The 24,381-nt window shown below is 37.5% G+C and overlaps 1 protein-coding gene across 3 annotated transcripts in view; it reads left to right on the top strand.

Moving 5' to 3' along the window:
- The window catches only part of LRP12 (LDL receptor related protein 12), an 83,825-nt gene that overhangs the window by 40,526 nt on the left and 18,918 nt on the right, over nt 1-24,381 (top strand). For 2 of the 3 annotated variants that reach the window (XM_019942251.3, XM_019942250.3), the window contains one exon: nt 23,879-24,014. In XM_019942251.3, the coding sequence (XP_019797810.1) occupies nt 23,879-24,014 (136 nt within the window). Of the gene's footprint in view, nt 1-16,780; nt 16,821-23,878; nt 24,015-24,381 lie in introns of those variants that run through there. The other variant, XM_033842807.2, reaches the window with a different exon arrangement.

Raw genomic sequence — 24,381 nt, 5'->3', positions numbered from 1 at the left:
TGTCTAATTCAGTGATTTTCAGATTTTTTGTTCTCAGGACCCCTTTTAAGCTTTTAACAATATCAGGGACTGCTCAGGCTGCCATAACAAAATACCAAAGTCTGAGTGGCTTAAATAATAGATATTTATTTTCTCACAGTTCTAGAGGCTAGACCTCCAAGGTCAAGGCGCTGGTGGGATTGGTTTCTGGTCTGAAGACCTTTCTTCCTGACTCGCAGATGGTGCCTTCTCGCTGTGTCCTCACATGACCTTTCCTCTATGTGCACTCAGGGAGAGAGGCCTGTGGTGTCTCTTCCTCTTCTTGTAAGGACCCCAGTCCTACAGGAGTAGGGCCCCATCCTTATGAGTTACCTCCTTAAAGTCCCTAGCTTCCAAATACAGTCACATTGAGGGTTAGGCCTTCAACAAATGAGTGTGGGGAGGACACAATTCAGCTCCTAACAAGGACTTCAAAGAGTTTTTGTTTATGTAGGTTATAGCTACTGATAATTACTGTATTAGAAATTAAAACTGAGAAGTTGTTTAAAAACTTCTTAATTCATTTGCTAATGAAAGTAGTGTCTATTGCATGCTTACATCAATAACATAATTTTATTAAAAATGTATTTTCCAAAACAAAAACATCAATAAGAAGAATGGTATTGTTTTATAATTTTGCAAACCTTTTAAAGATTGGCTTAAAAGGAGATACCTGGATTCTCACATCTGTTTCTACACTCAGCCTTTTGTAACATATTGCTTTGTTTGACAATATGAAGACAATTCAGCCTCACACGGTTGTGTAATTTGAAAAGAGAGGAGTATTTCCATAGCCATTTTCAGATAATTGTGAATATTCTTCTTTGATACTGTACCAAAGCTCAGCAAGTGGTGGTTTCTTAAAGGTTAGTTGCAAGTAGGATCTGAAACCATATCAGTGAACATTTTGTTCTCTGTTTTACAAAAATCCAGTGGCCTTTCTTGCCCTTTAAATGGGTATTTTTTTCACCATGCATCATTTCGTAATATGAATTAGTTATTTGAAAATATTGGTTTGCTGAATTACGTGGATTTACAGGGTTATTTTCTCATAGTTCTGGAGGCTAGGAGTCTAAGATCAGGGTGTTAGCAGGGTTGGTTTCTTCTGAGGCACCTTTCTTTGGCTTGTAGATGGCAGTCTTCTACCTGTTATCTTCACATGGTCTTCCCTCTGTGTGTATCTGCGTCCTGATCTCTCCTCATTAGGACACCAGGCATATTGGATTAGGGCTCACCCATATGACCTCACTGTAATTTAGTTAGCTCTTTAAAGATCCTGTCTCCAAATCCAGTCACATTCTGAGGTACTGGCAGTTAGGACTTTAACATAGGAGTATTGGGGTTGACACAGTTCAGCCCGTAACAAAATGAGTGTTTTAATTAAATGTATTTATGTGTCAATAAATTACTTAATTTCAGAGCTCAGTTAAACCTTATTTATGCCTTACTGTTTTTCTGAAGGTTGGTCTTATAAAATCTTTCTTCTGTGGAGAGAGAAGAATAACATGAAGTCTATTCCAGTCGTACCATTAAAAATATAAATGAATGCTCTCTCAAAAGGTGCTTTTGGATATACAGATTCATTGCAATTTTTCTTTATTCAGTCAGTGTGGAACTGTAGAAGGTGCAATGCTTGATACAGTATAAGCCTTCTGAATTCCTTGCATCCCCAGTTGAAATGAGAGAGTCCTTTCAGTGCTAGTATAAATGGAAAATTAGCTTTTGGAAGAATCTCTAAACGTAGGACTTGCTTTCTCTTGAGACCAGCGAGCAACACGAGTGCCTCTGCTACTTTATTTGACAGTGCTCAGTGCCTTAGCTCATTCATTCTTTGCATTCTGGAAATTTTAATGACATTTTAGAAAGAATTTTAACTTACATGCAGTAGTATTTTCAGATAATTTGTGGTCCAAATCAGGACATTTTGAAAGCAAAAGGGTATACTGTTTTTAGTAATGCTGATACCACAGGCAAAACCAGAGCTATCCTGGACAGTTTGGGAGGCAGAGCCACCCTATCTGTAGCAAATTAAATTCATTCAGCATGTATTAAACACCTGATGTGAACCTTGTGCCAAGAAGGGTGGGAGTTAGCAATAAGTAAAATAGTACTGCCACAGGAACTTACCATTTAATGGAGAAAGTAGACATGTGAAAAGTGCCCCTGTAATGTGGCCTTAATGTAGTAAATCGTATGGTAAATAATGGCCACGTTAAGTTGGATCATGAATTTATTTAAAAGGCCTCGTTACAATGTCTGGTGTGTAGTAAATGACTTCGTATTTTTCTTACTTTATTTAATTGTGAGTAGTACTAAGTACTTAGTTTTGTTTATTCATGTAATTTTTATGGGAATTAACAATTTTTGCTCGATAGTATAGTTTGGGTTCTTACGCTTAGGGTAATATGTTTCTATTTCTAACGTTCTAGTCATTTTCATCCTCCTCCTCAAATCTTTGCTTAGAGATATGTTTTTGTCCTTTTGCTGGTTCTTATGCTATAGGAATTGTCATAAGACAATGTAAATTATCAAAAAGTATACATCTAGTGGTTGTATAATGGAAAAGAATGATTGGATAAAGTATTCTTTTTTATATATTTTTTCTTTAGAACTTTTCATGGTTTGGAAATTAAAATCTGCTTTCATTTATAAAATAGAGAAAGGAGAAAAGACAAATGGTATTTTTGTAAATCTAATAATATGTGAAAATCATGAAATTATATCATAGAAACTGCAAGTAATATAATTGTATATATGAGACAATAGGAAGGCTATTTTAATGTTCTTTTTAAAAATGTCTAGATTAAATGCCTCATGTTCTTTGTTAAATGTCTAAATATGTAAAATAGCTAATGTATTGCTCATCTGCTACATAGAATGAAACTTTTTTAGATCAGACATTGAACAAATATTTTTGATTTTTAATATGTATCCACTTTAATTGAATTTTCTCTATAATCTATATTTGGGTCAGAGTAATTCTAGATGTAATAACCTATAATGGAAAAGAATCTGAAAAAGAATAGATATATTCATATATACACATGTATAACTGAATCACTTTGCTGGATACCTGAAACTAACACAACATTGTAAATCAGCTATACTTCAATTTTTTTAAAAAAGTGTAATTCTAGGGCTTCCCTGGTGGCGCAGTGGTTGAGAGTCCGCCTGCCGATGCAGGGGACACGGGTTCGTGCCTCGGTCCGGGAAGATCCCACATGCCGCGGAGCGGCTGGGTCCGTGAGCCATGGCCGCTGAGCCTGCGCGTCCGGAGCCTGTGCTCCGCAACGGGAGAGGCCACAACAGTGAGAGGCCTGTGTACCGCAAAAAAAAAAAAAAAGTGTAATTCTAGATATAATTTGATTATTTCCTCATTACTCTTGATTACTTCCAAATCAGTTTTTTACTTGTTTTAACTTGTTTTTACAGTTACAATTTGGATTGTAACTAATTTTATCTCCTGCCTTTTCTACTTAACATTTTATAGAATATATTTTTTACATAGTTATTTTAATGCCTGTATAAAATTTCCATCCTGTGGCTATATTGTAATGTTCTTAAACGTATCAATGGATTCTTTTCCAATGGGTTCTCCCTAGTCTGGATCATGTTGCAAGGAACATATTAATATATATTTAGCCCTTTTTTAATTTCTGAGATTATAGCCCTTTTTTAATCTCTGAGATTATTTCTTTAGCATAGATTTCTAGAATTGGAATTACTGTATCAAACGTCATAAATAATGTAGTGACTCTAGAAACCTTTTGTCAAATTGCCTTCAAAAAGGATTGTATTGATCTACACAGCTATCTGCAAGGTATGAGAGCACTTACACTGCATATAATCATGTTTTTCCGGTTTAACTGTTTTCTTACTATGTTTCTATTAAAGTCCCAACCATTTATTTTCCCCAGACTGTTCAGAAATGTAACTGTTTATTTCTCTTTTTGATTCATGGCCTGGAGTTGTGACATTGCAAAGAATAAAAGAATAGGATTGGCTTTCATGGTTAGGCAAAAACTACCCTGAAATTTAAAAAAGATTTTCTGGTTGCTAGTAGGAACAGGTGTTGGGGCATGTGCTTTCTCGACTAGAAAGTGTTTATGTGTGAAGTTTAACACATTATTCCCAATTCACCAGTGATACAGCTGCTAAATGTTCGTACCTCATAACATCCGCAGCTAAAAGCTCTACCTGAGGTTAGCCTGATCTTGAGTCTACTTTACATTTGACTTCAAATCTTTTGTCAGGCAAGGCTGAAATTTCTGAGTGTGGAGAAAGAGAGTTATCTGCTTGGGAAGTTTCTTTCTTAATCCTTGTTCGTATTAACTGAATTAACAGAGTATAGAAAATAGTAGTTGTTAGGCGTTGTTCTTCCTATGTTCTGTCAGAATTTTTATTTCATCAAAATCACCCTTTCTTGCTTTTGCGTTTTTTCATTTTATAGTTCCTATTCTAGTACTCAAAGGCCTAGCACACTGCTGGTCCTATAAGCCTTTTTAAACTAATAATTTAGTTGTGGCCTTTTAAAGTAGGAGATATTATTTTCTAAATTGCAGTAGTTTGCTTACAGATTGTTTAGCAACATTTTACGGAAGTGTGGAGCACTATAGTAAAATGGCTTTTGTTTTAACCACAGTTAAATAATCGTACGGTCATTTGAACTTTCTGTGGAAGAACATCTAGTCTGGTAATACTTTTATTATCCTAGAATTTTCAGATCTTCCAAACAAAAAGTCTGAAAGGAAATGAAGCTTAAACTATAATTATTTGATAGCAGTTTACAGCTTTTTTTTAATATAGAAAAGTTGCATGAATAAAGCAGCAGGTGCAAGTGGCCCTTTGTACCTTTCCTGTTATTTTAATGTTATTTTCAATTATTCAGTTAAATACCTGGACCTCTTGCTACGCTTATGAAAAAGAATTTCACCAGTTCTTTTGTCCAATACAGTGTCTTTTATCCATGTTTCAAATGGAGAGAAAAAAAAGAAAGCTTATATGTTTTAGGGTTTTTAGGATTTTAGAATATAAAAATAGAACTTATTGTGAACCCAAGAAACTGTCCTTCAAATGAAGAAAGTGAGTGGAGAATACAAGACAGTACATTTTTTTAAGAAACCAGCAACTCATTAGTTTAGGGAACTATTAACTTTTAAAGGCATTGCCTGCCTTCAGAGTTTATTTTTGAGACACTTCAGCTTTTGGAGTAAAGCATTCCCTGTAATTTTTAGAAAAGAAAGTAATGGTAGTATTATATAGTACTATAGTATATAGTATTATAATGTTTATATATTATAAATGTTTGTTATGTATTATACTTTTATATGTAACATTATATGCTATATAATTAAATATTGTTTATAACATTTTATTATACAATAATATATTTTATGTGAAGCATTTACATAGCCATAACATTTCATATGTTGTCACATATTTACTGAACAATTACATATTTATAGCAAGATTGTTATATCTTATAATTGTTTATTACTATAATAAACAATAAATAAACCCAACAGCAGAACATTAAATGTACCAGGACCATAGACAGAACAGGTTGTAATGTGACAGAAGTGTGCGATGCTTAGATGGTAGAAGTGAAGTTTATCTGCTCAAGTGAGTGGGCCAGATCCATTGAAGGTAAAAAACAAGTTGCATTCAAACATTTGACATTTTCTTTTCCATTCTTTAACTTCGAGAATAAACCTTTTTTCACTTTGAGAATAATTCTTCAGTGTGAGATCATGTTAATTTTTTGTACTTTTGCTAAGGCATAGATTTAAAGATACTATGCATCTATTGTGCAAAAGCCAGTCACTTAGCAGGTAGGCAAACTGAAGTTTGGTTTTCAAGTTGACTAACAGACCAATACAGGTTAGGGGGTGATTTGATCTTAAGCTGCAGTGATAGAGATACAGTATCCAGAACAAAGTCCATCATAGTTCTTTACTCCTCCCTAACACAGTCTGATATTAGGTTTGTTTCTGGGTATCACTCTTGACAGAAGACACCAAGACTGGAACACTCTCAGAAGAAGATGTGAGTATACCAAAAACTATATCAAGGCTGATAGAAATGACTGAGAAAACTGTGAACTCCAAGGCCAATTTATCTTTGCTCATGTGCTGATTCTGCCTTACTATGTTTCCAGCAAGAATCACAGTAAACTTCAGAAATTAATAGTTTTTCCCATTCAGGAGATAGAAGTCGTAGTTTGCTTAGCATTTCGTTCACCCGGAGTGCTTAAATTTAGAAAATGTAAGTAACATATCAATCGTTTTTATGCTCTTACAGGAAAAAAATTGCCCTTTTATGTCCTTTTAAAAAAAGATAGAAAAGGTTGAATCTTCTGTATTCATTTTATCTTATGCTTTGCTAGCAAAATTCAAAATTATTCTTGCCCTTAGAAATTTTAGGATAAAGCTAGTTAGCTAGTTCCACTAAGAGTACTCTTCTGATCTTACTCATATTGTGCTGTGACCCTGTTAGAACTAAAACTGTTTTTTCTATTTTTCCTTCTATCTTTTTCCATATTTTGTACCTATCTTGACTTTTTAAAATATATATTATTTTACTGCCAGGTAGCCTCTGATTATTGTTTGTTTGTTCTGGACATTAGTGAGCTTTAAGAAAGCAAGGAATTACCTGCCTTGAATAGAGTTGAGGACCAAGTGAATATTTTGGTCCTTAAAAAAATCACTAAAAATAATAGGAATAAAGATATTGCTGTGTTCATTCTTAAGTATCTGTACTAATACAGAGGAATGAATATCCATTTAATATTCATTCTGGATATAGGATTTCCTGGATATAGGATATCCTGCTTGCCATAGAAATGTATGATTTCTGGAAATAAGTCTGCAAGTAATGAAAGAGTCTGCAGAGTGTGAGTGATAAATTAATATAAAGTTTTCTGCTTGCACTGATTTTTAACTTTTATTTAGTTTTTAATTTAAAAAAATTTTTTAACATCTTTATTGGAGTATAATTGCTTTACAATGGTGTGTTAGTTTCTGCTGTATAACAAAGTGAATCAGCTATACATATACATACATCCCCATATCTCCTCCCTCTTGCGTCTCCCTCCCACCCTCCCTATCCCACCCCTCGAGGTGGACACAAAGCACCAGGCTGATCTCCCTGTGCTATGCGGCTGCTTCCTACTAGCTAGCTATTTTACGTTTGGTAGTGTATATATGTCCATGTCACTCACTTCGTCCCAGCTGACCCTTCCCCTCCCCGTGTCCTCAAGTCCATTCTCTACGTCTGTGTCTTTATTCCTGTCCTGCCCCTAGGTTCTTCAGAACCATTTTTTTTTATATTCCATATATATGTGTTAGCATATGGTATTTGTTTTTCTCTTTCTGACTAACTTCCCTATGTATGACAAATTCCATCCACCTCACTACAAATAACTCAATTTCGTTTCTTTTTATGTCTGAGTAATATTCCATTGTATATATGTGCCACATCTTCTTTATCCATTCATCTGTCGATGGACACTTACCTTGCTTCCATGTCCTGGCTATTGTAAATAGAGCTGCAATGAACATTGTGGTACATGACTTTTTTGAATTATGGTTTTCTCAAGATATATACCCAATAGTGGGATTGCTGGGTCGTATGGTAGTTCTATTTTTAGTTTTCTGAAGAACCTCCATACTGTTCATAGTGGCTGTATCAATTTACCTTCAACACCAACAGTGCAAGAGGGTTCCCTCTTTTCCACACGCTCTCCAACATTTATTGTTTGTAGATTTTTTTTTTTTTTTTTTTTTTTTTTTTTTGCGGTATGCGGGCCTCTCACTGTTGCGGCCTCTCCCATTGCAGAGCACAGGCTCCGGGCGCGCAGACTTAGTGGCCATGGCTCACGGGCCCAGCCGCTCCGTGGCATATGGGATCTTCCTGGACCGTGGCACGAACCCGTGTCCCCTGCATCGGCAGGTGGACTCTCAACCACTGCGCCACCAGGGAAGCTCTGTAGTTTCCTTGATGATGGCCATTCTGACTGATGTGAGGTGATACCTCATTGTGGTTTTGATTTGCATTTCTTTAATGATTACTGATGTTGAGCATCCTTTCATGTGTTTGCTGGCAATCTGTATATCTTTGGAGAAATGTCTGTTTAGGTCTTCTGCCCTTTTTTGGATTGGGCTGTTTGTTTTTTTGATATTGAGCTGCATGAGCTGCTTGTATATTTTGGAGATTAATCCTTTGTCACTTGCTTTGTTTGCAAATATTTTCTCCCATTCTGAGGGTTGTCTTTTTGCTTCCCTGGTGGTGCAGTGGTTAAGAATCCGCCTGCCAATGCAGGGGACACGGGTTTGAGCCCTGGTCTGGGAAGATCCCACATGCTGTGGAGCAACTAAGCCTGGGCGCCACAGCTACTGAGGCTGCGCTCTAGAGACTGCGAGCCACAATTACTGAGCCTGTGTGCCACAACTACTGAAGCCCGCGCACCTAGAACCTGTACTCTGCAACAAAGAGAAGCCACTGCCAAGAGAAGCCCGCACACCTCAACGAAGAGTAAACCCTGCTCGTCACAAGTAGAGAGAGCCCACGTGCAGCCAAAAATAAAAATAAATAAAATAAATAATTTTAAAAAATACTGTATATGGTTTCCTTTGCTGTGCAAAAGCTTTGAAGTTTCATTAGGTCCCATTTGTTTATTTTTGTTTTTATTTCCATTTCTCTAGGAGGTGGGTCAAAAAGGATCTTGCTGTGATTTATGTCATATAGTGTTCTGCGTATGTTTTCCTCTAAGAGTTCTATACTGTCTGGACTGACATTTAGGTCTTTAATCCATTTTGAGTTTATTTTTGTGTATGGTGTTAGGGAGTGTTCTAATTTCATTCTTTTACATGTAGCTGTCCAGTTTTCCCAGCACCACTTATTGAAGAGGCTGTCCTTTCTCCACTGTACATTCCTGCCTCCTTTATCAAAGATAAGGTGACCATATTTGCGTGGGTTTATCTTTGGGCTTTCTGTCCTGTTCCATTGATCTATATTTCTGTTTTTGTGCCAGTACCATATTGTCTTGATTACTGTAGCTTTGTAGTATAGTCTGAAGTCAGAGAGCCTGATTCCTCCAGCTCCATTTTTCTTTCTCAAGATTGCTTTGGCTATTTGGGGGCTTTTGTGTTTCCATACAAAATGTGAAATTTTTTGTTCTAGATCTGTGAAAAATGCCATTGGTGGTTTGATAGGGATTGCATTGAATCTGTAGATCGTTTTGGGTAGTATAATGATTTTCACAGTGTTGATTCTTCCAATCCAAGAACGTGGATCTCTCCATCTGTTTGTATCATCTTTAATTTCTTTCATCAGTGTCTTATAGCTTTCTGCATACTGGTCTTTTGGCTCCTCCGGTAGGTTTATACCTAGGTATTTTATTCTTTTTGTTACAGTGGTAAATGGGAGTGTGTCCATAATTTCTCTTTCAGATTTTTCATCATTAGTGTATAGGAATGCAAGAGATTTCTGTGCATTAATTTTGTGTCCTGAAACTTTACCAAATTCATTGATTAGCTCTAGTTTTCTGGTAGCATCTTAAGGATTCTCTATGTGTAGTATCATGTCATCTGCAAACAGTGACAATTTTACTTCTTCTTTTCCGATTTGGATTCCTTTTGTTTCTTTTTCTTCTCTGCTATGGCTAAAACTTCCAAAACTATGTTGAGTAATAGTGGTGAGAGTGGGCAACCTTGTCTTTTTCCTGGTCTTAGTGGAATTGCTTTCAGTTTTTCACCATTGAGAATGATGCTGGCTGTGGGTTTCTCATATATGGCCTTTATTATGTTGAGGTAAGTTCCCTCTGTGCCTACTTTCTGGAGGGTTTTTATCATAAATGGGTGTTGAATATTGTCGAAAGCTTTTTCTGCATCTTTTGAGATGATCATATGGTTTTTCTCCTTCAATTTGTTAATATGGTTTATCACATTAATTAATCACATTGATCACATTGCATATATTGAAGAATCCTTGCATTCCTGGGATAAACCCCACTTAATCATGGTATATGATACTTTTAATATGCTGTTGAATTCTGTTTGCTAGTATTTTGTTGAGGATTTTTGCATCTATGTTCATCAGTGATATTGGCCTGTAGTTTTCTTTTTTTGTGGCATCTTTGTCTGGTTTTGGTATCAGGGTGATGGTGGCCTCATAGAATGAGTTTGGGAGTGTTCCCCCCTCTGCTATATTTTGGAAGAGTTTGAGAAGGATAGGCGTTAGCTCTTCTCTAAATGTTTGATAGAATTGGCCTGTGAGGCCATCTGTTCCTGGGCTTTTGTTTGTTGGAAGAGTTTTAATCACAGTTTCAGTTTCAGTGCTTGTGATTGGTCTGTTTATATTTTCTGTTTCTTCCTGGTTCAGTCTCAGAAGGTGGTGCTTTTCTAAGAATTTGTCCATTTCTTCCAGGTTGTCCACCATTTTATTGGCATAGAGTTGCTTGTAGTAATCTCTTATGACCCTTTGTATTTCTGCATTGTAAGTTGTTACTTCTCCTTTTTCATTTCTAATTCTATTGATTGGAGTCTTCCTTTTTTTCTTGATGAGTCTGGCTAATGGTTTATCAATTTTGTTTATCTTCTCAAAGAACCAGCTTTTAGTTTTATTGATCTTTGCTCTCATTTCCTTCATTTCTTTTTATTTCTGATCAGATCTTTATGATTTCTTTCCTTCTGCTAACTTTGGGGTTTTTTAAATTCTTTCTCTAATTGCTTTTAGTGTAAGATTAGGTTGTTTATTTGAGATATGTCTTGTTTCTTGAGGTACGATTGTATTGCTATAAACTTCCCTCTTAGAACTGCTTTTGCTGCAATCCCATAGTTTTTTGGGTCGTCATGTTTTCATTGTCATTTGTTTCTAGTATTTTTTTATTTCCTCTTTGATATCTTCAGTGATCTCTTGGTTATTTAGTAGTGTATTGTTTAGCCTCCATGTGTTTGTATTTTTTACAGATCTTTTCCTGTAATTGATATCTAGTCTCATAGCATTGTGGTCAGAAAAGATACTTGATACAATTTCAGTTTTCTTAAATTTACCAAGGCTTGATTTGTGACCCAAGATATGATCTATCCTGGAGAATGTTCCATGAGCGCTTGAGAAGAAAGTGTTATCTGCTGTTTTTGGATGGAATGTCCTATAAATATCAATTAAGTCCATCTTGTTTAGTGTATCATTTAAAGCTTGTGTTTCCTTATTTATTTTCATTTTGGATGATCTGTCCATCATCCATCCATGAAAGTGGGTGTTAAAGTCCCCTACTGTGATTGTGTTGCTGTCGATTTCCCCTTTTGTGTCTGTTAGCATTTGCCTTATGTATTGAGGTGCTCCTATGTTGGGTGCATAAATATTTACAATTGTTATATCTTCTTCTTGGATTGATCCCTTGATCATTACGTAGTGTCCTTCTTTGTCTCTTGTAATAGTCTTTATTTTAAAGTCTGCTTTGTCTGATATGAGAATTGAGAATTGCTATTCCTGCTTTCTTTTGATTTCCATTTGCATGGAATATCTTTTTCCATCCCCTCACTTTCAGTCCATATGTGTCCCTAGGTCTGAAGTGGGTCTCTTGTAGACAGCATATGTACAGGTCTTGTTTTTTATCCATTCAGCCAGTCTGTGTCTTTTGGTGGGAGCATTTAGTCCATTTACATTAAAGGTAGTTATCGATATGTATGTACCTATTACCATTTTCTTAATTGTTCTGGGTTTGTTATTGTAAGTCTTTCCCTTCTCTAGTGTTTCCTGCCTTGAGAAGTTCCTTTAGCATTTGTTGTAGAGCTGGTTTGTTGGTGCTGAATTATCTTAGCTTTTGCATATCTGTAAAGGTTTTAATTTCTCAATCAAATCTGAATGAGATCCTTGCTGGGTAGAGTAATCTTGGTTGTAGGTTTTTCCCTTTCATCACTTTAAAATATGTCCTGCCACTCCCTTCTGGCTTGCAGAGTTTCTGCTGAAAGATCAGCTGTTAACCTTATCTGGATTCACTTGTATGTTAATTGTTGCTTTCCCTTGCTGCTTTTAATATTTTTTCTGTGTATTTAATTTTTGACAGTTTGATTAATATGTGTCTTGGCGTTTCTCCTTGGATTTATCCTGTATGGGACTCTCTGTGCTTCCTGGAGTTGATTATTTCCTTTCCCATATTAGGGAAGTTTTCAACTATAATCTCTTCAAATATTTTCTCAGTCCCTTTTTTTTTCTTTTCTCCTGGGACCCCTATAATTCGAATGTTGGTGTGTTTAATGTTGTCCCAGAGGTCTCTGAGATTGTCCTCAATTCTTTTCATTCTTTTTTCTTTATTCTGCTCAGTGGTAGTTATTTCCACTATTTTATCTTCCAGGTCACTTATCTGTTCTTCTGCCTCATTTTTTCTGCTATTGATTCCTTCTAGAGAATTTTAAATTTCATTAATTGTGTTGTTCATCATTGTTTGTTTCATCTTTAGTTCTTCTAGGTCCTTGTGAAACGTTTCTTGTATTTTCTCCATTCTATTTCAAAGATTTTGGATCATCTTTACTATCATTGCTGTGAATTCTTTTTCAGGTAGACTGCCTATTTCATCTTCATTTGTTTGGTCTGGTTGGTTTTTACCTTGCTCCTTCATCTGCTGTGTATTTCTCTGACTTCTCATTTTGCTTAACTTACTGTGTTTGGGGTCTCCTTTTTGCAGGCTGCAGGTTCGTAGTTCCCATTGTTTTTGTTGTCTGTCCCCAGTGGCTAAGGTTGGTTCAGTGGGTTGTGTAGGCTTCCTGGTGGAGGGGACTGATGCCTGTGTTCTGGTGGATGAGGCTGGGTCTTGTCTTTCTGGTGGGCAGGTCCACATCTGGTGGTGTGTTTTGGGGTGTCTGTGACCTTATTATGATTTTAGGCAGCCTCTCTGCTAAGGGTGGGGTTGCGTTCCTGTCTTGCTAGTTGTTTGGCATAGGGTGTCCAGCACTGTAGCTTGCTGGTCGTTGAGTGGAGCTGGGTCTTAGCATTGAGATGCAGATCTCTAGGAGAGCTTTTGCCATTTGATGTGGAGCCGGGAGGTCTCTGGTGGACCAATGTCCAGCACTCGGCTCTCCCACCTCAGAGGCTCAGGTCTGACACCCAGCCAGAGCATCAAGACCCTGTCAGCCACACAACTCAGAAGAAAAGGGAGAAAAAGAAAGAAAGAAAGAATAAAATACAGTTATTAAAATAGAAAAAAATTAGTAAAAAGAAAACAGTAATTAAAAAAAGAGAAAGAAGAGAGCAGCGAAACCAAAAAGCAGATCCACCAATGATAACAAATGCTAAAAACTACACTAAAAAAAAAACAACGGACAGTCAGTACCCTAGGACAAATGGCAAAAGCATAGCTGTACAGACAAAATCACACAAAGAAGTGTACACATACACACTCACAAAAAGAGAAAAAGGAAGAAAAAGTATATAAATATAAAATTAAAAGAAGAGAGCAACCAAATCAATAAACAAATCTACCAATGCTAATAAGCTCTAAATACTAAACTAAGATAGACGTAAAACCAGAAACAAATTAGATACAGAAAGCAAACCCCAAGTCTACAGTTGCTCCCAAAGTCCACTGCCTCAATTTTGGGATGATTCGTTGTCTATTCATGTATTCCACAGATGCAGGGTACATCAAGTTGATTGTGGAGATTTTATCCACTGCTCCTGAGGCTGAGAGATTTCCCTTTCTCTTCTTTGAGATTTCCCTTTCTCTTCTTTGCTCGCACAGCTCCTGGGGTTCAGCTGTGGATTTGGACCCACCTCTGTGTGTAGGTCGCCTGAGGGCATCTGTTCCCGCCCAGACAGGACGGGGTTACAGGAGCAGCTGATTAAGGGCCTCTGGCTCACTCAGGCCGCAGGGGAGGAAGGGGTATGGAATGCGGGGCAGAGGCTGGTGTGACGTTGCAACAGCCTGAGTGCAGTCAGTTCTCCCAGGGAAGTTGTCCCTGGATCACGGGACCCTGGCAGTGGCGGGCTGCACAGGCTCTCAGGAGGGGAGGTGTGGATAGTGACGTGTGCTTGCCCACAGGCTTCTTGGTGGCTGCAGCAGCAGCCTTAGCGTCTCATGCCTGTCTCTGGGGTCCACGCTGAAAGCTGTGGCTTGCACCCATCTCTGGAGCTCGTTTAGGCGGTGCTCTGAATCCCCTCTCCTCGAGCACCCCAAAACAATGGTCTCTTGCCCCTTAGCCTGGTCCAGACTTTTTCCTGGACTCCCTCCCGGCTAGCCGTGGCGCAGTAACCCCCTTCAGGCTGTGTTCACGCTACCAACTCCAGTCCTCTCCCTGGGATCCAACCGAAGCCCGAGCCTCAGCTCCCAGCCCCCGCCCACCCCGGTGGGTGAGCAGACAAGCCTCTCGGGCTGGTGAGTGCCGGTCGGCACCGATCCTCTGTGCAGGAATCTCTCCACTTTGCCCTCTGCACCCCTGTTGCTGTGCTCTCCTCCGTGGCTCCAAAGTTTACGCCCCCCCCCCCGCCACCGCCCATGAAGGGGCTTCCTAGTGTGTGGAAACTTTTCCTACTTCACAGCTCCCTCTCAGAGGTGCAGGTCTCATCCCTATTCTTTTGTCTCTCTTTTTCCTTTTCTCTTTTGCCCTACCCAGGTACGTGGGGAGTTTCTTGCCTTTTGGGAGGTCTGAGGTCTTCTGTCAGTGTTCAGTAGGTTTCAGTAGGAGTTGTTCCACATGTAGGTGTAGTTTTGATGTGTTTGTGGGGAGGAAGGTGATCTCCACGTCTTACTCCTCCGCCATCTTGAAGGTGCCCCCTGATTCTTACCTTTTAAATGATAATTAAAAGCTTTCTCATCTTAGACTAGTAAATATTGCTGTTAGAGTGCTACTACTTATTTCCCTAAAAAGAAAAGTTCAGTTTGCTGACTTCTTGAAAAAATTAGAATGAAATTTGGAGTAATTCTCAGGGATAGTATCACGTCCAACCTCTCTCTCCTTCCGGCTCAGTCCATCCTTAGTGTGTTGACTGTTCTGACATTTCCATTATGACAGCTCAGGTATTAAAGGAGTCAAAGAAATCAAGATGCTAAGTGCGAGCAACAAACCCAGTCAAGGGCTTCCCTGGTGGTGCAGTGGTTGAGAGTCCGCCTGCCGATGCAGGGGACGCGGGTTCGTGCCCGGGTCCGGGAAGATCCCACATGCCGCGGAGCGGCTGGGCCCGTGAGCCATGGCCGCTGAGCCTGCGCGTCCGGAGCCTGTGCTCTGCAACGGGAGAGGCCACAACAGTGAGAGGCCCGCATACCGCCAAAAAAAAAAAAAAAGAAGCCCAGTCAAGTTGCAAGAAGGGGATTTTCAAACTGAAGAAGTTTCTTCCTGGCCAGGACTTCTTTGGTTCCCTGTTGAGTTGAGGGCTGAGCTGTGTCATACGGGGCACAGCCTGCCAAAGGACCACTCTTGTACTTCCACGTCATTCATCTTGCAGATTCTGATACTCACTTGGTACTTGCCCTGTGTTGTCAGTGACCCACGGCCTTCATACTAAGTATGCTTGCTTTGTAAACTCTGACCAATCTGTCCAGTATTACGTATCTTTAAGAACACAACCACTTTTCATTAATCACCCAGCCTTCTCTACTTTCCTCTTCTCTGTTTCTCTTTCCTTTGAAATAGCTCCCTCAGCATTCACTGCATACCCTTATTGCTTCTATTCTGCCCCATTCCCTAATCAGCTAACCTATAGTTAATGTATATATGTACGTTTTATTATTAAAAAGTTCTAGAATCCTGTTTACAAAGTCATTTTTTTAATTCCAAAGAGACTAAGAAGCAGTTTCTTCCTGCCTGCAGTCCCCATATAGATTTGTAGCAAATAAAAATCAGTCTTTAGAAGCTTTAAATCTAAGGATACCCTCTTTCTCTGTGTTATCATAGATCCTATACCTTTTCTCTCCACATTAATATAGGACCAAGACATTTTTTACCAAAACAGACCGTTTTTATCTTTGTTGAAATTCTGTTGAGGCAGCTTTCCGCCCACCCCCTGATAATTATTCCAGGTGTCATAGGGAGCTCCCTAGTGGGCAGTAGTGTGTCTTAGTGGTTAAGAGTGCAGCTCCGAAGCCTACTGCCTGTGGTCCAATCCCAGCTGTGACACTTTTCTGACCTTAGGAACATAACTTCTCTGTGCCTCCATTTTTTCCTCATTGGTTAAATAGGACTAATAATAATAAGAATTAAATGCGAAAAGACACAAGAAAAGGAAGTGCCTGATAGGCAATAACATTATCATCAGCCATGGGACCCACAGACCTGACCACACACGCCTCATTTTGAGTATACTCATGGGCCTTGAACTTGTGAACCATAAGCTTCTGACTTGCAACAAAAATCTCATCTTCAGCACTGTGCACCATACTTAGCCATAAGTTTTCAAACTGGTGCCCTTCTAAATTGGTGTCTGCTTTCCATACTAATCATCTAACTATACATTTTAATTTTCCCATGTCTCGGTGCCTTTTATTGCTTACATAGGCACAGCATTTGCCATTTATTGCTCGATTCACTTATTACCCTCAGACTCATTCATACTCTCATCCCACATGGCTGTCCAACAGTCACCATTTGCTCACTAATTTATTATTTTGAAGATGGTATTTTATTAATTTCATTTATTTCCGTTGGAATCAAACCCTTCTTATTCGTATTTTCAGCATGTGGAATTGCTTTTGTATTTAACAGCCAAAATGGAGTTAGTATTTATAAAACACTCTATACTCTGAAAAACGAGATGGCCAAATGATAGTGACCACGGTTGACTATAAATGCTGTCCTTCGCTTGTGAACAGGGTGAGCGTGCTTTTGTTTCATACTGGAACTGTCATAAAGTAAAATTTTACAAGTAGTGGAGCTTCTGTATTTGCTTCTTAGCTGATCTCTTTGCCTCACCAGTTTCCCTTCCCACAGGTTACAGTTCAGCAAAGTAATCTTCACAGAATATTTGTATCATATCACTTCTTTTAGCAGTAGCCTATCTTGCCTTAACTGGTATCTATAGAATTGAGTCATTAAATTCTTTTAATTTGGAATGTGCTCTTTTTACTTCTTTTCAGTGAAGGAAATACTATGTTAAAAGTCGAGTAAACTTGACTTACATAATGCAGGCCCAAATGTAGGACTTATTTTTTCTGTTTAATAATACCCCATGCCCTATGATGCATTGCTTTAAATTACTTTATGCATTATATCATTTAGGATCATATTGTCTTGTATGTTCTCATACCTGTTTATGTTTCTTGGATTCAGTTAGTAAGCATAAATCATTTTTACAAAACTTCAATGTCCATGAGAGCATTAATTTTCTTCATTCTCTTCTTTTGTGCCCTTTTTTTTTTTTTTTTTTTTTTGCGATACGCAGGCCTCTCACTGCTGTGGCCTCTCCCGTTGCGGAGCACAGGCTCCGGACACGCAGGCTCAGCGGCCATGGTTCACGGGCCCAGCCGCTCCGCAGCATGTGGGATCTTCCTGGACCGGGGCACGAACCCGTGTCCCCTGCATCGGCAGGGGGACTCTCAACCACTGCGCCACCAGGGAAGCCCCTCTTAGCCCCTCTTTTGTGCTTTTCGTATTGTATCTTATGTACTTAAGGTGGTCAGTAAACATAGCTGATTTTTACTTACATTTCAGTTTTGTGGTTTGTTAAAACCAAAGGCACAAAGATTTCAGGTCCCTTTTAGCCATAAAGTGCCAACAACCCTTGTCGGTTTTGAAAAGAAACCCAATTCTTCATGTGTGGAACAGGAAATTGTACTTTTTCTTTTAAAAGTAGCTCATTTCTAACCATAAATTTCCTTGCGTGCCTCTTTTTTTCAAGCTTTAAAAACCATGAAATCTCAAATTGAAGGGCAGTTTATTCGACGTTACTTTGAAGTTACCCTCTTCTCTCCCATGTAGCCTCTAAAGGAGAGGTCGTTGGACCAGTTTATATTTTTTAAATGGTTGCTTTAAAGATAATAGGTATGATGGACTAATCTAGTTTTAAAACCATAGTTATTTGCTTTTCTGTGGGACTATTGCACAAGTATCAGAATAAACATGAAGAAGTCTTGAGTGTTTCTCAATCAGTTTTATCCTATTTTCTAAACTATACAGTGGGATCTTTGTGTTTTAAACCCGGAAATTGTCAAAATCTTATTAAGAACTCCATCAGAGAATCTCTACCTATTTATTCTTCAGTTAATTCTCCTTTTCTTCATTGAGAACATACATGGTAAATTTAAAACTGTATATATTTAGTTTAGCTTTTTAGTGCATTTTAACCAGTAGCATTGTAATAATGCCATTTTCTTTTATTTTTCATTCCAAATGTCCTGTACACTAGATTCACTACAAATGAAACAGGCTTTTGGGGACTAATCAGATAACCTAATCACTGCATTCTCCTGTGAAGGAGTCTCTATCCAAGTTGAAAGTTGCTACCTTTTTTGAATGAATGTTTAGAACTCTTTTAATTTGGGAGCTTCTGTTTCTGGAGTTATGGGAAATTTATCAAAAGTAGAGTTACATATCATCATCATCATCCAAAATACATGAGCATTTGTTTATATCGAAAGATACTGACTAAAGTAAATTAAATAGATTTTTTTTTGGTAGATATTTGTGTTCTGAGAACAAAAAGTTGATACTGGTTATTAAGTGATATATTAAGGAAGCAAAATGAACAAAGACTAAAATATAGTCATTCCTGCCATAATGCCATGTGTGTGTTCCTGGAAAATCTCACATTCTGCAAAAGTGAACACTAAACTAACAGGGCTTATGAGAAAGGTAGTGTTGGTACAGATTGCTTCCAGCTGTGTAACTTTTTAAGTATAGCCCTACCAAGTAAAATATCGATCCAGATGGCAGCACAGATATCTTCTGACGTTTACACCTAGACCCAGTCCATACTTTGCAGCCATGTACTCTGGAGTTCATACTTCCTCCTTGAAGATATTTGCTTCTAGTGGAGACCAGTTTAATCAAAACTAAAAACATAATTCGGAGATACCCTTCATCAATTAAGGTGTTTTATTTTATTTTGATAGTGGGGAAAGGTGTTCACATCTCTGTCTATACTTGCAGCCTCCCAAGGTAGCTTAATATAAAGGAAAGTCAAGTAATTCTTTAAACCAGTAAAAGTAACCACTTCTTGCAGTAAAGGAAGGTGCTTCTGTAGGGGTTTTCTCCTGCCCCTGGTTACTTCAAATCATTAATATGCTGGGAATAAGATCTTTCATAACTTTGCATTATACTGAGAAGATTCCTCTATTTGCCAATTACATATAAACTAACTCTATTGAAGAAATAACCAGACAGTAGCTATTGATAAAATAACTATGTGTAAACAATAGAGAAGATACGGCTAGAATAAATGGAGGTAAGAGAAGGTCAGGTTTGGTACATCCTAAATTGGAGTATAGTCAAAATCTAGAAAGATGAGGTTCAAACTAGCAGAACCAAATAAAAATTTTCTTTAGAGCAAAAAGAAATTCATTCCATAAAGCAATGTTTTGTGAGTATGTATCCCAACCCATGTCAGATAACCAGTTAATTGTGGCATAATTTCCCATTCTTTCAAGAGTGTAATGGTGCCCAGCACATATTAAATGAACAATCACTGCCCTCTTTCCCATTTAGCCTGAACACTGCCTTAGCAATCATCTCAGTCCCTCATTCCAGGCATTACTGCCAACCAATCTGATTCGGCATATCTTGTGACGTTATTTATTAACAACTAGCTGTAATCCAAGCAGTGTGCTAATTCCTTTACCAAAATAATGGTATTTAATTCTTGCAGCACTCTATGTGGTAGGCAGTTTTTTGAGGAAGTGGATGCTTAAGTATTATCAAACTGATTGCGGGGCTTCCCTGGTGGCGCAGTGGTTGAGAGTGCCCCTGCCGATGCAGGGGACACGGGTTCGTGCCCCGGTCCAGGAAGATCCCACATGCCGCGGAGCAGCTAGGCCCGTGAGCCGTGGCCGCTGAGCCTGCGCGTCTGGAGCCTGTGCTCTGCAACGGGAGAGGCCACAACAGTGAGAGACCCATGTACCGCAAAAAAACAAAAAAAACTGATTGCAATAATAAGTCACCTCAAATCCTTTATGGAAAAGGGTATAATATGAAATGAATGATAGTATAAATATAACAAAATAAGAAAACAGTGAAATTACAGTTGATGGTAGATACTTAAGCTGAAGTGTTATTATAAGTTGGGAATGGGAAATCATTATGAGATACTGAAATAATGGAAAAGTAGAGGACTCAGAAAGCCAGTTGGAAGATTGGGGCAGATATATAGGAGAAAAAGCAAGCCTTGATTTAAGAGGTGGTGAAGGCAGCCTCAGGTTCTGACTTTGAGATTTCTAGTTTTAGCTGCTGTGAGCTTTATTTCCTGTGCTTAAAAAATCCTTGCGATTGCTTGTGGTATTCTTAAAGTAAGTTTCCTTTTTACTTGAATTAGGTGAAATGACTATTCCTTTTGCCAAATATGATGGCAAAGATAATAACGGTTCAGAATATAGAATAAAGAGAAGGATTTGAGAAACACGCAGTTCTGATCATGTTGAATTTGAGGTTGGAATGTCCAGTGGGCCCTTGATTGTGCAAAATCTCTGGGTTAAAGATTTTTCAATTCATGAACTATAGATCATAGTGGAAATGTAGGAGTGAATGAGATCTTCCATAGAGAGTGAGAAGAGTAGAAGGCTTGGACATAAACCATGTACACCAGTACATCAGGAGCTCTCTGAAGAAGAAGGATCTAGTGCTAGAGAACTAACACTGAGTAGTCTGAGTTAGAAGAACCAGAAGAGTGATGTCAGCAAAGTCAAGGTAGTACAGTATCAAGAGGAAAAAATTCACTGCCAGGTGCTCTGGAGAGATCAGGTACCATTGGGAGTGAGGGTACATTTGATTTGGTGGTGAGCTCAGTGATGGCCTTTGCTTGCTAACACAGTTCTTAAGGGGTAAAGGTAAGAATTGGAAGTGTGATCTCAGTGGGTCAAAGAGAAAATGCGAAGTGATGAAATGCGAAAAAAATGTATCAGTGCATCCTGATAAGTATCAGAAATCTAGTGAAAATATATTATGATGATGAGGGGGGCCATAATTTAGGGCTGAAATAGACCTTAGAGATATCCAAACAGCAACTCCTTATTTTAACACATGAGGAAACCAAGTCTTGAAAAGGTTTAGTCGTTTATTCTGTGGCAAAGCTAATAGTGGCAGATAGAACAGATGGCATCTAGGTCTCCTGATTCCAAATCTGCCAGTATATGTAGGCAAACTCTAAGCTCAAAAGGGAGGGAAATTTTTTTATGATTTTTAATGTTGATCACACTGAGCATTTGGATTTATTCTTTCTCATATATAAAAGGGAATAAGTTATGGTTCTGCTAGAGTATCTTAATCTACATGCCCAATGTATTAATATTGTACGTATAAAAATGTTGATAAAAAGCCACTGGCTGGATCTAAAACAAAATGCCAAACTCAGTCATGTTGCAAAATTTAAGCAAAATATGTATTCATAACCCATTAAGAGAAAACAATTTTGTTTTTGATTGGTGAGAATCATTAATATTTTTAAATAATGTTATAAAAGTACTAAATGAATTAGAAATGTAAAATACTGAATCTTAAAATAACCACTCTTTTTTACGAGTGGTATGTCTTGTCCTTTGGCAGTTGTGTGAAAATATTCACAACAGTATTTGTGAGCACCCATACCAGATCATAATTTCTTTAGTCTTTGGTATAAGAGCACCACCTATGGGTTTCTCAGATGTTTGGGGAAAAAAAATTTAAGCAAAACATAATAAAATTATTTCTAGCTTTTCCCTATAATTAGTCTCTCCATCTCCATTTATTTAAAGGTTAAGAGTTGTTTGCTTTGTCATAGATTATTCCCACCCAGTTTTTGGATGTGTCTCACTGCTGTTAGATCAGCTAATAAGTATTTCAGTACTTATATGCCATTTACAGTGTTATACTTGTAAGTTAAACAGTTTAACTCAAAATTGTATTATTCTCTTTAATGTAAATGAATCTTTTAATGAAAATGAACAGTGTTTCACATCCTGGGGGAGAGACGACAATAGTTTTTGCCAGTTTATTTGTATGTTTGTATCTTCATGAACTTAAGAATGTGTTCAGTATGCTGCTACAAAATGCTTTGGCAAGAGGAGGTAAAGGAAGAAAAAAGGTCTTATAAATGATTTAGGCATCTTTTCATTAATTATTGTGATAATAACTCATTAGAACAAGGTTGGAAGCAAAACTCTGGCACTTCAGTGTTAATAAGCCCAAAATAGAATCACATTTGGATAAATTTAGTCTTTTTCTAAAGTATCAAATTACACTTTTTTGTAAGGGAAATTTTACTCTTAATGAAATTTAACAAAAAAAAATTGGAAGCTTTGTGTGTGGGCAATAAGATGTATGCTTAGGCTCTTGATATATTATATCCTTGTGTTTTGTGCCATGAATCTCTGTGTCTGAAAAGTGATTAAAATCAAGATCCCTTTGGCGATATACCCTAATTCCAGACTAGACACATTTTAGGCATGAGCCTGCAGAGGTTTAAAACCTCGACTGCATGTTTTTTTCAGGGAGTGGGTTATTCTATAGAAATAAGTGTTGACTCTTTGAGCAATATAGCTTGCTTTTATTTTGATCATTACGGATACAAACTTTGTAAAATTACTTCCTAGCATAATTACCCTAAGTTGAGCAGACTGTAACCTCTGTTACACACACACACACACACACACACACACACACACACACACACACACACACACACACACACACACACACACACACACACACACACACACACACACACACACACACACACACACACACACACAGTGGTCGTTTAGGCAGCTGCTCTCCCCACTTCTAATTTGCTCCTTCTAATCTGCTCTTACTTTAAAAATAAGCTAATCCAGTTTGTCAAAATTGTATCAGATAAGAGGTTCCAAGATTTTACATTTTCCTGAAGGTTTAAACATTCATTGCATTTTCTTGTAACCAGTGACTCTTTTACAAATTAAGGGAGAATAAATTGTCAGATTATCAGCTGAATTCTGGATTGGTAAAATGTGAACTGTGAGAGTTCAAAATAATGAAAGGAGAAGAATACAGGGAAAGTGTTGGTAGTAGTTTAAATTTATTCTCTATTCTAGGATATTTAGATATCTAACCACATCATGCTACTTTAATCACTGACTATTTCAAGCCTTTATTTTTAAAATAATTTAGGAATCATTTATGACCCTGTAATAAAGTTTCGAAGTATTCATGGAATGAATTAAAGAACTGCTTTGAAGTAATTTTGAAGTAATGTTTTGCTGCCTTCATCCAATCATCCACTAACTTCTTAACAACCCAGCATCTTACTGTTATGTTTATATGTGCTTTCCTTTAATTATTTTGTTCAGAATACTATTTATCTGATTTTTTTTAATTTAAAGTGCCCAAAAAGTAGTTCAGTAAAGTTGAACTTTAGCTGGTTTTTAATAAAATAAATTTAAAAGTGAATTTTGAAAAAAGATAGATGGATCAACTGATCTCCATGGCTAACGCTAGCAATTTAACAATTTTAATGTTATTCAGAGATCCAATTTGAAAACTTCCACACCTCCCTAAAACGTTGGATTTAATTAGAATAAGATACTTTGACTAAAAGGGAAGAAAATAAAATAATTTCATTAGAATAATAAAAGCTTTTTAAGGTCGGCAATACTATATTTTATTGTGTATGATTTGATGTCTGAAGTTTTCTTTTAAAATAAATACTGATTTACTTAATGCTTTGTTTTAAAGTATAATAATTAGCTAAGATTGCTTTGACTATCTTCCAGCTTGTGGAGAAACTCCAGAACAAATTCAAGTACCAAGTGGTATAATCACGAGCCCAGGCTGGCCTTCTGAATATCCTGCCAAAATCAACTGTAGCTGGTTCATAAGGGCAAACCCAGGGGAAATTATTACTATAAGGTAATTCAGATACCTTCCTGTATTATTGTATGATATTTTATTACAAAGTATAAATTCAGTTTCCAAGTATCATTGCTCAACATGCAGTAGATGATTTTTCAGAAAATATAGTAAATTATATTTATCAGTACCATCTTGAGGGTAGGAATAGCAACCCGTTCTTCCTCTTTTATTAGGGCATGTGTTTTGAATATTTTCTAATGGCGGTAATGAATTTGCACTGAGCCATCCGTATTCTTCTAGGCAATTTTTTAACAAAAGGTACACATTTGCAAAACAGCTTATTAGGATCAACAGTGTAATCTTTGGCCATGAGACAAATAAACAGGACTCAGTAATCCACTTGGAGATCTAACCCATAATCTTG

Source organism: Tursiops truncatus, chromosome 17, assembly GCF_011762595.2.
Source record: "Tursiops truncatus isolate mTurTru1 chromosome 17, mTurTru1.mat.Y, whole genome shotgun sequence".
NCBI classification, from domain to species: domain Eukaryota; kingdom Metazoa; phylum Chordata; class Mammalia; order Artiodactyla; family Delphinidae; genus Tursiops; species Tursiops truncatus.
The sequence above is the reverse complement of the archived record's forward strand: the minus strand, read 5'-3'. Positions and strand labels throughout refer to the sequence as shown.